Source organism: Quercus robur, chromosome 10 (assembly GCF_932294415.1).
Source record: "Quercus robur chromosome 10, dhQueRobu3.1, whole genome shotgun sequence".
Lineage (NCBI taxonomy): Eukaryota > Viridiplantae > Streptophyta > Magnoliopsida > Fagales > Fagaceae > Quercus > Quercus robur.
The window spans coordinates 40,377,464-40,391,304 of NC_065543.1; the positions used below are offsets into that span (position 1 = coordinate 40,377,464).

At 32.7% G+C, this 13,841-nt stretch overlaps 1 protein-coding gene and 1 long non-coding RNA gene across 3 annotated transcripts; one reads left to right on the forward strand and one right to left on the reverse strand.

Annotated features, from left to right (window-relative positions):
* Positions 1-1,207: 1,207 nt before the first annotated feature.
* Positions 1,208-3,841, forward strand: LOC126703533 (uncharacterized). Its single transcript, XR_007648114.1, has 4 exons — positions 1,208-1,610; positions 1,747-1,873; positions 3,299-3,466; positions 3,570-3,841. It is a non-coding gene; the product is annotated as an uncharacterized LOC126703533 (long non-coding RNA).
* Positions 3,842-6,425: 2,584 nt separating this feature from the next.
* On the reverse strand, positions 6,426-9,117 carry LOC126702858 (expansin-A1-like). 2 transcript variants are annotated; one of them, XM_050401721.1, is made up of 4 exons: positions 8,974-9,117; positions 8,728-8,863; positions 7,932-8,244; positions 6,426-7,209 (listed from the first exon to the last, which is right to left on the reverse strand). In XM_050401721.1, the coding sequence occupies exons 2-4, from the start codon at positions 8,852-8,854 to the stop codon at positions 6,903-6,905; spliced, it is 747 nt and encodes a 248-aa protein (XP_050257678.1). In that variant the 5' UTR covers positions 8,855-8,863; positions 8,974-9,117; the 3' UTR covers positions 6,426-6,902. The 2 variants fall into 2 exon arrangements, with proteins under 2 accessions (XP_050257678.1, XP_050257677.1); XM_050401720.1 differs by lacking the exon at positions 8,974-9,117 and having other exon boundaries at positions 8,728-8,894.
* Positions 9,118-13,841: the final 4,724 nt, after the last annotated feature.

Here is a 13,841-nt window from a genome sequence, read left to right on the forward strand (position 1 = left end):
GGAGACCCCATACCTGTATCCAAAATGGGGAATGGGTGAACGAAATATTGTTGACTGATAACCCCTTTGTCCACCTACATAGGAGTAATAAATTATTATCGAAATTTCATGGACCATTACGCTTAACCCTTTCCATTTGGTATTTGGAGTTAAATTTGAACTGAAGAATACTATTCCCAACATCTACAATCCTTAAATCCGGACCCATCTTCCAAGCAGACCGTAAGGTACTCTTCAAAGCTCACATGTTCTGGTGCCGATCTGCTAGAAGCCGACCAAATAAGCTCAAAGCACACTCTTCTAGTAAATCTGATCTGCTGGTGTTTAGATGGAGATGCTTTCTTCTTCTTCTTCTTTAGTGAGCTGAAGATGCTGAATTCCGTTGATGATTGATTGATCCATATCCATGGGGGTTATTCAAGCCCTAAGGCTTAGAAAACCCAGCGATGACCCGTAGCGATGAAGGGAGAAAAAACTCAAACTAGGCAAGAGAAAGGGACTCGTGCAAGGCGAGAGAAAGAGAACTCCTACGATGGGAGAGAAAAGTTTTTTTAGTATCTGCCTTCATAGTACTGTTTGTCTTTTACTAAATTACTAGAATCATTGGTTTGATGCGTCAAACTTTTTAGTGTCTGGAAAGGTGCAATTTTGGATTTTTTTTTTTTTTTTTGAACTTCAGTTGTCTTATACTGTTTAGACTTGAAAGTCACTCAAATGAAATGGGATGTTTCAAGAGATATCCATTAGTAAATATTATTGCTAATAACAATGTCTTATAGTTACCAAATGTATTGACATAATGCATTGGCACTGAGATTCTATTGTTTTCTACTACTTTTTTGCTTTGTATTAGGTAATTTTTAAATTCAACAATTTTTTTTTAATTAGTAAAAGGGACATTAGTAAAAACTATTTAATACTACAATATATTAGACACAAACTGATATCAATAGAAAAGGTGGAAAAAGAAAAAAAAGAGAGAGATAGAAATGTGTGTTCGTTACTCCAAAACGAGCTCCCTGAAAGTTTTTCAAACACAAATCCACTGAAAAGAATGACCCAATATACAACTCAGTGACCCACATACACATATGCAAACATATTACTTCAGAATATATGGAATTGATGTTTATTTGAGTTGAGGTCAGAAACAATAACAAATCTTATGAAATTCGTGGGTTTAATTTGTTATAAATGATTTAGCCAGTGTGGTATCTTTGCACAAAGTGAATACATATGTTACTTTTGTTCAACTTTTTTGTGCATTGCACGGGTTAGCGACTAATTGGATAAAATTTCTCTGATTGCCGTCTTTCTCGATGTCCACAGTAACTCACAGGTCACAGTCATACCCCCATGGTTTTGTATTTGTGTAGAGTGAAAAAGAACCCATCTGAACAATTTGCATAGTAAAGCAAAATGCTGAGCTTGAGAAGAAGTCTGATTAGTGTATGCAAAATACTCAATTCCAATCGAAGCTCCATTGCTGCCACTTCCCCTCGGGCCCTTTTCAAGCCTCAATATTGTTCGGTTTCTGGGTTTTCTTCAAATACCCAATCACTGGATATTGATTTCTCAAAAGAAGAGAGCAAGAGACAATTATTTAACAGGTTTCCCTTTATTTCTTTGTCTTAATATAATCTTACTCTCGGGCTTTGATTTCTTTGTCAAAATTTAATTTTGATGGAGGTCTCTCAATTTTAATTTTCTTTTTAAAAACTTTTCTCCCTTGGATGTGGGAAGCAGATTGATATATAGGAGCAAACAACGAGGGTTTTTGGAGTTGGATTTGGTTCTTGGGAAATGGGTGGAGGAGCATATTCATTCCATGGATGAGAATGGTATTAAAGCTCTCGTTCATGTCCCTGACCTGGTACAGCCAGTCTATACGACTCTTCTATTCTAGTGTTTTTAAGTGGTGGTCATGACCTTTTATATTTATAATTCAATTGATTTTATTTATTTTTTCTTTTATTAGCAATTGCTGTATGATTGCATGCCCCTATTTGTTGTTCATGCAAAAATATGTTGTATGTATCCTCAAAAAATTAGAGGACATCTGTGAAGTTTTAGTCATTTTAAAAATTTATTATCGCTGATGGACTCCTTCGATTTAGAAAGGCGATTCTTTTGATACCATAATTTTCGGATTTGGGGTATATATCTTCGAGATAAATAATTTCATACTCATTGATTTGTGACAATGATGTGGGTGTATCGTGGAATGTTGCAATTTGTGACCTTAAACTGTATGTTTGCAAAATATGCATGTTACTACATTGATTTCCTTGGTAATTTCTCTTTATTTGGCCTTTTTCTTACAGCACAGTCTAATTATAGAATATGACTGTATCCTTTAACCTAAGGTCCTTTACCAATTGAAGACTTTTGCCCCACACACCATTGTGCCAATTTAACCCTTTAAGACAATCATATGAAGACAGGCTCATTCTTGCAGCAGTTTCCAATGTCTAAATTGACCTGTGTATTTTATGAATAAATTGAATATTCCTTGCTAAAATAGTAGCCAAAGTTTTGTTCTATGGAATTTGATGAGACTCTAGTTTTATGATATTTAGTCATGTTGGGTTTCTCATAAGCCATCCATTTCACCAATTATGCGCATTTCAGTTTGCATATTTCTAGTTTCTGATACAGTTCGGAAGACTTTCTGTAATTCTATGCATTTTGTTAATCCTAATAGTTATCTGAATCTGATGAAGCCAAGATCAAACTTATAGTGATACACAATCCTAAGCTAGTTGAAAACCCATAACTGACAGGTAGTCAAAAACATGTGAATGGTGCTGATTGTCAAGAGAGATTTCCATGACTTAATTGAAATTGGCCTGAAATGTGATAAAGAAAACATCTAAAGCATTTGACTGATCCCAGGGATTCAGGATTTCAGTTGCTTTTTAGATCATGGGGTTTTTGGCAAGTGACATTGCGGCAGGTTGCTCAGTCATTATGTTTTTGGATCACTAGCTTTCTTGTTCAGCACTTTTCCTAAAGTTGTCTCTGTAACTTGCAACAGGCAATGTGTTACTGTTACTTCGAGTCTCTTTTTTGCTTGATCACAATATGTTTGGTGTGAGATGGGTTTACTATTAGGGGAAAGGAATTGAATCCGCACTCTTATGTTCTAATTTCTCTAAATATCATGTAACATATTTCCTAATTGAGGAGCGCTATGCAAGTTTTATTAGTTGAGTGTGAGTTTAGACTAAACTGATGTGTTTCTCATTCTTTTTATATTCTCATTTTGCTAAAGATCAAGTTACAAATTTCTTTACAGGGGAGGTGTGCAAGTTCTATAGTTGAGTGCCAATTTAGCATAAACTGAAGTATTTCTCAGTCTTTATACTGCTTACAACTTTATGATTTCTATTGGAGAATAAATTATCTTCTAGGGAAGTGGCTTATTGCCCAGGAGCAACCCCCTGAAGCAGTTGAAATAAATCCTGTGAGTTATGATCAAGAGATGAAAGTTCAATTTAGCTATTTTCCTTGCTTTTCTTATGTCTTGAGAGTTCCCATTCTCACTCTCAAAATATTCAATGTTATAGGTGTTTACTGCCCTGCATGACAAGGTTATGAACAACCTCAACAGCCACTCTGCTCCTGAGACACAAGCCACGCCTGGGCAGCCATGGGTAAGAGGGTGGGATGATATTAAGGGTCTGTTTGGATAGAACTTATTTTGCTGAAACTGAAAACTGAAAATACTGTAGCAAAATAATTTTTAAATGTGTAAATAGTGCCGTGGGACCCATTTTTAATAAAAAAGTTGATGAAAAGTGAAGTTTGTGGGTTCATGAACAGTACATCATGGAAGAAAAGTCAACATAAGCTGCAAAAAAAAAAAAAAAAAAAAAAAAAAAAAAAGAAAAAAAAAGGAGAAAACGCAGGAGAAGAAAACGCAGCCGTGAATTAAGATGGATACAAACAGCACCTAAGAAAGGTCGGGACGACCCTATTGCAGGGAACTAGTAGCTTTGCAATCCACCTCTCAACTAGGTCTTGTATGATGCATTCCTTTGTAAGAATAGTATATAAAATTTCTTTTATATGGTTGCTATTTGATGTCCCATACCTTCTCAAGAAATGAATGAGGACAATGGTGAGACAAAACCATTGTGGGAATCTTGCCTCTAGACCTATGTACTGTATCCACAGCTACTAATACTGTACCTTTTTGTTCAAATTTTGGGCTAAGACTCATTGTATTGTGGTTTTGAGATAGGTCAAAGAAGTCTAAATAGATTACAATAAGATTAGAAACATATCAAATTTTATAATGTTTTTCGTAACTACTAAAGCAGTAAGTTGTAATTTGTGTATAATAAAAGTATTGTCAATGGTAGTCTCATTTGAAAGTCATGTTGGAATAATCACAATCTACTATCTCAAACACTAACAATGCATTTTGTATTGTTGAATTGAAAAATTATACAATACTCTAGGAGTACAGTAATGTGGTACTTTCTTCTATCACATAATAGTGAGTTCCACCATAAATTAGTGTGATCTACTATTCATGTGAGACGAGAAAATACAACATTTTTTATTATACTTCTAAAATTACTCCTTGAATTGATTATGCTTATGAGCTTTTTTAACTCAAATGACATTTATTGATGATGCCCTTAAAAATCTGGTTTATAAGGGATAGTGCACTTCAAAGTCCAGATTGGAGATGGACCAACCAGCGGGAATGTCTTATTTTGTATCATTTACATCATGTCACATATCAAAGAAAGAAAGGGAAAAAAAATTATAAAAAAAAAAAAAAAAAACTTTCAACCAAAAAGCATTTTCTTCCATGATCAACTTCAATTTCCTTTTTTTTTTTTTTGGATAGAACTTCAATCTCCTTGATCCAGCTTGAACCCAGATTTCCACTCTAGTGGACCTGTGGAATGAAACAATTCCATCAAAATTTCAAGCAATGCTTGCAAACCCATAATTTGGATAAAACATCAAAGTTCGGGTAGCCCGCCCCTAAATCAGTCCATTAGTGAGCTCTGCTGACTGCTAGATCCAGTGAGAGAGATTTTTATTTTATTTTAGTTAAATATAAGATTTGGAGAGAGAGAGATCAGCCATCAGAGATTCAAAATCTCATCTCAGATGATGACTGATTAATTGGGGCCATACAGCGCCACTGGGCCTTGTAGCCTAGTGGCACCCGGTTTCATTGTATACCTTTAGCTTGGAGATTCTATCCCCCGCATTTACCCAACAAAAAAATAAATAAATAAATAAATTGGGACCATATATATGGCAATATAAGTTTTATTTTTAATTTATTTTTATTTGTAAGTTATATATATTTTGGAATAGGTCTCTTAAATTCTTAATCTTTTCTATCTAAAAAAATTTTAATCTTTTAAAATCTTTATTTATTCTCATTCAATTGTATTTTTTTTTTCATAGTCTCTTTTAAATTGATTTCGGCAACAGTATTTTCATTAATTAAGTATTATTAAGGGAGAAGAGAATAAAACAAAATCAAGTACCTTTAAATACGTGTGAAGAGGAAACTACCCTTTATTTATATTTTAAGGATAGGGTAGTAGTTAACTAATGAGTTTCAAACATGATTTTGTGGGTTCTAGTTAACTCAATTGGTAAATTTATTTCATCAACAGTATATTCATTAATTAAGTATTATTAAGGGAAAAGAGAATTAAAAAAAAAAATCAACTACCTTTAAATATGTGTGAAAATGATATATGTAAAGTCTCTGATACTTGAATAAAATATTTAAGATTTGATCATCACCTATATCAAAAACCGATTGGAGTCTTAATTTGATGATAAAAAGTTATCATCAGGAGCAGACACTATAGGTTGAAATTTTCCCAAAAAAAAAAAAAAAAAAGTTTCGAACATGACTTCATCTTTTGATAGCCTCATTAGCTTGTGCCTAAGCCTATTCGCTTGACACATGCTCATAATATTGGGAGAAAATAATAGAGTGAAAACAATATGGGGACAACAAAAATTCCCTGCGTAGCATGACTCGGTTTTTCCTGTCCTAACGAGGTGAGAGGTGAGGATAAGTTTTGCTCACCCTTCCTACCCCACCTTATGCTCAGTCCACATTAGTGGGCTCTACTCACCCTGGATTACAACTTTGAATGAAAATCAGTACTCATGTCTACTTGCATCAGTGCATATCTCGTCAAATGTCTGATTGAGAAAATTTGTTTAACAAGTTTGCAACTGATAGTGTATAAAATCACTGTAACTTGCCTCTAGGTAGGTCAAAACCATTGGTTGACTAAAGTATGAACTGTTTGATTAATGGATTAATCCCATAATTATACAACCAATTTAGAATTTAGAATCAATGTCTATAAGGTATTAATCCATTTAGAGAGAGAGAGAGAGAGAGAGAGAGAGAGAGAGAGAGCACATTATTAAAGAGAACTCGTACGGCTTTTTTATTCAATATAACCGTGCATTACATAATACCATATCATCATGACTCAAAACTATAACAAAAGGACACCTTCAAGTTCAAGGCATCAACAGAAGCTGATTACAGTGCTTCATATATAAGCATACAATGCTTTTTCAATGAGGCATATATAGCAAAATGGACCAGACCAACCCAAACCACTGATCAGAATTAAAGTAGCGGATGGTTAATTAATTAAAAGCCCACCACTGCCAATATTTTCTACCTACCTTTTCAAAAAAAAAAAAAAAGGGCAGAGCAGAGTACCCCATATCTCAAATCTAGCGCATATCCACAACTAACATACACTAATGACTTCAATACTTAGCATCCTTCTTCTATACTTTGTAGACACTACTAAATGCTGAGAACTTGGGTTTTTTTTTTTTTTTTTTTTTTCACCTACTCCTTATAAATGTCATTTTATAGTTTTTCATGGGAATTGAAGACCACTAAAGGTCTGGCCAAAGGACCAACCAGCAGGGACAACATTGTTAGAAACCACAGTGCGACCATCACTTGTGGTGACCTTAAAAGAGAGAGCTTGTCCAATGAGGTAACTATTGCTTTGCCAATTCTGACCCCAGTTTCGGAACATTGGTTGCCAATTGGTTCTTGAGCCTTTGATAGAGACAGCATGAACATCACCAGCACCTCCAACATTGGTGATTAAGACTAGGTTGAAGTTACTTTTGCCGTTAATGGTGAATCTGATACCCCCTCTCTTTCGGCAAGGGACCCTACATTATCACAAAATATATGGAATCAAAGCCTTACCTTAAGGTCAAAGAGGAATGTATATCAAGTAGATAAAAAGGCCAAGGATGATTTGCTTTACGCAGACCATGTCCAAAAGTTACGTACATAGTTTGACTAAAGTAAAACAAATTAGCCAAGTATGATATGTATGGAGTCCATTTTATTTAATTAAGCTTGAATAAATTGTATTAAAATGATTTTTTTTTTTAAAGTATATCTAATAAGTTAAATTAGCTAATATATAAACCATATTTTAAACATGCCAAACACAAGTAATTCCAAGCTATAGAGGGCTGGCAGCAAGTTCAAAATAAAAAATCTGTTAAAATTTTACAATTAAAAAACTTATAATTGATGTAATATGAATATGATTGAATTATATATTTGTTTAGAATTTATAAGTTGACTGTATAAAAATTATAAACGATAAAATTTATAATGGTTGGAGCACTCTAGAAATAACCAAGTCTACAAAATGCTTACTTAATCACATATTAAGTATATTTCTTTAAAAAAAAAATTGTTTTGTCTTTAGAATTTGACAAATCAATTTTTAAGTCGTATATAATAAATTTTTTATTTTTCTAATAATTCTTTTATTATTTATTTATTTAGAATTAATTAGTGGCTAGAGAGTAGAAAGTATCTTTTTTTTTTTTATTATTAAATTAATTAAGAATTTAAGAAGACCAAAACATTGTACCTTCTGTAAGCCACAGGAACAATCCCAGCTCTGTATAGAGCAATCTTTTCGAAGATAGGCTGAGAGAGATCAAAATGGTGCTGAGGAGGGTTGCACCAACCCCCATCATTGTTAGGGAGGTTGATGTTTGCTGGGCATAAGTTTGTAGCAGTGACCACAACTGAACCAGGTAGGCACCACTTTGGGTCATTCACACACTTAATCTCAAAACAAGCCCCACAGCTCAGTCCATTGTTGAACATTGCTGTGCTCAAAGCTGCTGTGTTTATCCCATATCCCTGGCTGTATAGGTTTCCATACCCACAAGCCCCACCTGCATGCATTAATTAGTTATTGTGGTCATCAACATATATGTTGGTTACAGAGGAATCAAACAATTGTGTCTTCACAAAAATGATCTCCAGATGCATGTACTTACAAGTATTTATTCTTTTAGAATTACATCATTTGTTACAATTTATTAAATTGGTCAAGAACGGTAAACAATCACTTTCATATATATATATATATATATATATATATTTATCTATTTTTGTCCGCCATTCATAATGGACTATATTAGAATTATATCGAAAGTATGCTTGTAGAGATGTAATTAAGTAAAAGTAATGATGTAGACTTTACATTATGTTTTTGTATAATTTTTTATACAAAGTACCCATGTGACAAATTATTATTGATTTGCACAGCTTTATTCACAGTTCTTTCAACAGTAAATGAAATAAATTGTCTATTTGGTTGAAGTATATACACGGATTTTGTAAATAAGGCTTAGAGCATTAATTTTGAGACTTACCCATTGTACCAGAGGCATCACCACCCCCATAGAAAGTGGCATGGGCATTAATCCAACCTCCACCATATCCATAAACACACGAACCCAAAGAGAGAAACACCAGGAAGAGAAGTCCAACAAGTGCCATTTTTTTTTCCTGCAGAGAGTAGTGAGTTTCAGTACCATGATATCACCTCCCAATAACTTCGATCAATTTAGAAAAACAAAAAGAAAGAAAGAGAAAAAATGCTATAGATGGAGACAAACCTTTTGAGAGAGAGAGAGAGATAGCTAGCTAGAGAGGTGGTGAGGAAATGGGAGGGTGAGGTGAGGAATATATAGATGGTTGGAGGAGCTAGCAAGAGAGAGAGATAGCTAGCTAGAGAGGTGGTGAGGAAATGGGAGGGTGAGGTGAGGAATATATAGATGGATGGAGGAGCTAGCAAAAGCGATTCCTCATGCAACGTCATAATATAAACTGACACTAATTGAGGTGTGGGGACCTTAAACCGCCAAGTGCAATTGGTTATTTCTCTGTGGAAAACAAAGACCCTTTTCGTAAAACCACGTACTTTTCAACTTTCCTGTGTGTTTTTGCTGAGCAAAAGTCATTGGGATCTCAAAGATTCAACTAGGGTATACCTTAAAGAACCCAATGTGGTTTTGCTCTTTGATACTTGATAGTACTTTCAACTGTACAGTACTGTCAGTACATACACCAGATTCCGCGCTTTTTACCAAGAACTATTTGCTATTATTATAATTCTTTTATTTTTTCTCTTGAGTTTCTATGCTTTATATATGCCAGCTAATGGGGTTGTTGTTTTGTATACGGCATTCGTTTTGTGTTGAAATTTCAATGGAAAAGTGATGATATATTGGACAAAATTGCACTTCTTTACAGGTGCGAGCTTGTGTGAAAGTCTTATGGTTATAGTATCCATGACAAAGCCTCTTCGATGGACTCAAAGTAAGGTCAATTTTGCATGCTTTCTAGGTCTTCAAGTGCAAGGAATCTTCCTTCAACATTCAATGCAGTTGAAACCATATTCAGAAATCCCAGTGAAAAATGGACTACCAAAAAGTACCTAGATAGCAAAAATTGTTTTCTAAACAACAATGTGTCCAACATAGTAGCCTAAAATAGCAGTACAGTAAAAGAAGAAAGCTTTAGCTAACAATATATCTTTCCTACTACAAAAAGTTGGAATTTCAATTGGATCAATCTTAATTCACACTTCAACTTGTTTTCCTTTATGTTTCATGATTAAAGATTGAGCATTTAATACCAAAATTCCATTAGATTGAAATTGCTGCTACAACCATTTTCACAAAATTCCTTATTTTATTAGTGTTTCAAACATTCAAAATGTTACAAACGTGCTGCACCGGCACTACTAAATCTCCATATCTAAGTATAAGGTTCAAGTACACGTTGGAACCGACCAATTTTTCTGAATCCCTCATGTTATTTTCAATTTTGTGAACAAATTTAATAGCAATTTTGACCAATTTATCATGCTAGAGAAATTAATTCCAAGGCCTTCTCAGTCAATGTCACACCTGCTTAGTTGAACACACCTCTTCTTCTTCTAAGAAAGAGAGAGAGAGAGAGATCTATGGCCATGCACATGGATGATGTCAGATGTGGTAGATGATGTATGATAAACACAGGCTGTTGCACTGGAAGGACCAAGAACAGTTCAATCTCATTATTACAATTCATTTATTGCCAATTGGTTTTGGTTCTCTTCTAGAGCTAAAACCTTAAACCTTTTCTTGCAAATGTTTAGATCTCAAGTGTGAACTCGTTATAATCTAAGAAACAAGTAAAGTGGACTAAGTGTGTTTTTTTCTGCATAGTTCATAGTTCATCACTTCCACAGCCAACTTTCTTATCTTTCTCTTATTAGTATATTAATTTCTTTTCATTGTTTTTCAAAGATTCTTTGCCCCGGTTTACTTCAGCAATTTCTTTCCAGCTTCTTCTTTCTTTTATGTTATCCAATTCCAACCCCATTAACATCTTTTCATATTTTACCTTATAAAAGAAAATGATCAAAATATTCTTAAAAATAAAAATAAGTTTAGTTAACGGATGTCCTTAAAATAAATGTGAAGTTTTACAATAAAAATTTACCATTAGTAAAATGAAAGTAGAGGCCAAATTATACTTAAAATCATTTAAGTTTATAATATTTTCATTTTGATATTTTATGTTTGATTTTTTTTTTTTTTTTTTTTTTAATTTTTATGTTTGAAACCGTTTTCAAAATAGTCTTTTCATCAAACCCCATAAATTTTGCTCCATCAAATCACTCATGTGACTACGTACGTTTGAAATTGAGATCATTATTAAAACATTTCCACTTCATTGACCGACTGACTTTTGTTTATTTCTTTTCTCAAAAAAAAAAAAATAAAAGACTTTTGTTTATTTTTACTTTAAAAAAAAAAAAACCTCCACCATCAATCCCACCAACATGCCTCAAATAGTCTCACAACCACCACCAAATTGGGCATAAAATTATAAGAGTGAAATCCTACGAAGACTCACCTTCCCAATACTCAAACCCAAACAATCGGGGAATCCAACTAAATCAAGGAAAATAAATCTCATGGGGAACGAAAATGAATACTTTTAAACATGAAATAATAAAATAAAAATACTCTAAAAATAAACGGTAAAAAGTGTAATTCATTCAAAATTAAATGTTCAAATTCATCGAATTACTTTTTTGTATTCTTTCTAAAATCAACTAATGGTGCTCAATTAAGAATAACATGCTGTGAAAAATATGAAGAATTTTTTTTTGAGAAGAAAAAAAAAATGAAGACTTTTTTTTGATGAAAAAGTGAAGACTTAGTGCAAAGTGTAAACAATATGTCTATATATATATATATATATATATAAGTGTGACCATAATTTTCCATTTTTTCTTCATTGGTTTACCATCCAGTTCAATGTGTGCAATTGTAAACATGTAATAGCAAAAATAATATTAAACAAAAAATTATTAATAAATGTAAGAGCATGCATGCACTAGATGTTGTAAAATAGCGGAAGCTCAAATTACCAAGATTGATTGTAAAAATATTTTAGACTTGTGAAAGATCTTCAAACTAACAATAAGAATGAAAAAAATTAATCCAAAAGAAAATAGACATAAGAAACACCAAGATTTACGTGATTCAGCAATAGCCTACATCTACGGGCAACGACGAACAAATTTCACTATATCAAATTTGGGATAATACAAATTTGTGTAGAGGCACTCTCACAAACCTAAATCCCAAATATTAATACAGCCAAATAACTCTCTCTTACAAATACAAACCAAAGGACCCAAGGTTCACAAATACCAAATACCAATTGCGCACAAACCAAAGAGAGAGCTACAAAGCAAATCCAAAAGTTGCAACGCACTAAGAGAGAGCAAATCACCAAACCGCAAAACCAAAACCAAGCGGCAACAAACCTCACTCACTATTCCAAATTGCAACCCACAAATATCAAATAACCAAACAAGAGGGAGCCTTTTTTCTCACACACTCTCATCCATTTCTCTAATTTTTCGTAGTAGCACTATGCTTATATAGGAGACTTGAGTAGGCTAGTATATCCAAAATCAAGAAAGACTAGACTTTATTTCCACACATAAAAGGAGAATCACTCATATTCTATATAGAACTCAAAATCAAGTAATAGACAAGACTTCTAATAAAACTTGATAACTTCAAAGAACAGTAATCCAAAAGAAATAAAATTTCTTCCTTATCCAAATCCAACAAGGAGTTGAAATCCTAATTCAAGCCATATTCTACACTAGATACATATACATACATACATACATATATATATATATATATATATATGTTTGGGTTCAAGTTATACTTAGTGTAACTTTAAGTAATATTACATCACCGAATAACTTGTTATTAAATTAATATTTTTAAAATCCAACTGTTGAATTACATGTTCTATATGTTCTTAACATGCATGCCAATTTTCATATCAATCGGATGTTATTTACCATTAAATACATAAACTCATCTTTTATACAATATTTTAAACTACAAAAAATTTGAATTTTAACAATTGATTGATAATATGACTATTAATCTTTAATCATCTTGAAATTTTGCAAGCATGGAATTATACAAAAATAATATAATCTAACAGTGAATTTGTCAATATTCACAATTAATTAAAAAATATTGAGTGATGTAGTATTATTTAAATTTATATCAGTTACATGAACATGATCCATATATATATATATATATATATATATATATTCACCTGCAATCACCGCGTTAAGAAAGAAACTAGTCTTCTATTCACCTATTAAATTACTTAATATAAAATAAAAGCACGCATAACGATGGCATAGCTGTGTGGTCAATTTGACATAGTAAGTTCTTCTTATAAAGCCCGCATAACGATGGCATAGGCTGTGCAGTGAATTTGAGATAGTGACTTCTTCTTATCATCTCCAGCTCTCTACTATGATCACGTTAAAATATCGTATAAAATGGACATGGGGTAATTCCAATCCTCCAATGCATTGGATTCAACGCCAAACAAAAATGACCACGTGTTTATTTTTGTCATATGTTCACATCATGTTAACTCTAGTGCATTAAATCAAACTCTCTCCAAAAAAATATGTCACGATTTTATGGGTGTCTATCCATATGTTTTATTCTTATTCTTTTTTTTTTTTTTAATAATCATAGCTAGAAATTAACTGTGTGATGAATTGGAAGGATGTATTTCACATTAGTAAAAAAAAAAAAATGTTCACTATTTGTTAATGGTATGAAACTAACTTTATCTTTTGTAAGCATTTTTATTCCAAGTTCAAAGATTGGATAGTTTGGCTAAGGTTTTGTAACTCAATTGACACTATTCCTACCATAATATAGAGTCAAAAAAAAAAAAAAAATTGAACTAAATGGGTTAGCTCAAATCCTTTTTTCACTCGATTGAAATTTTTTTTTTTTTTTTTTTTTTTTTTGGTTGCATACAAGTACACTGCAAAACTTTTCCGGTTTTGAAAATATAACATGAGAAATGCTAACAAATGCCTTTAGAGCATTGGTTAAGAATCCAGTTAAAGAAAATTTTGACA

Coding starts and splice junctions, on each gene's coding strand:
- LOC126702858 (XM_050401721.1), bottom strand. CDS start 8,854: ATGGCACTTGTTGGACTTCTCTTCCTGGTGTTTCTCTCTTTGGGTTCG. Junction 8,245..8,727: donor TGATGCCTCTGGTACAATGG/GTAAGTCTCAAA, acceptor TAATGCATGCAG/GTGGGGCTTGTGGGTATGGA. Junction 7,210..7,931: donor GTTCCTGTGGCTTACAGAAG/GTACAATGTTTT, acceptor GTGATAATGTAG/GGTCCCTTGCCGAAAGAGAG.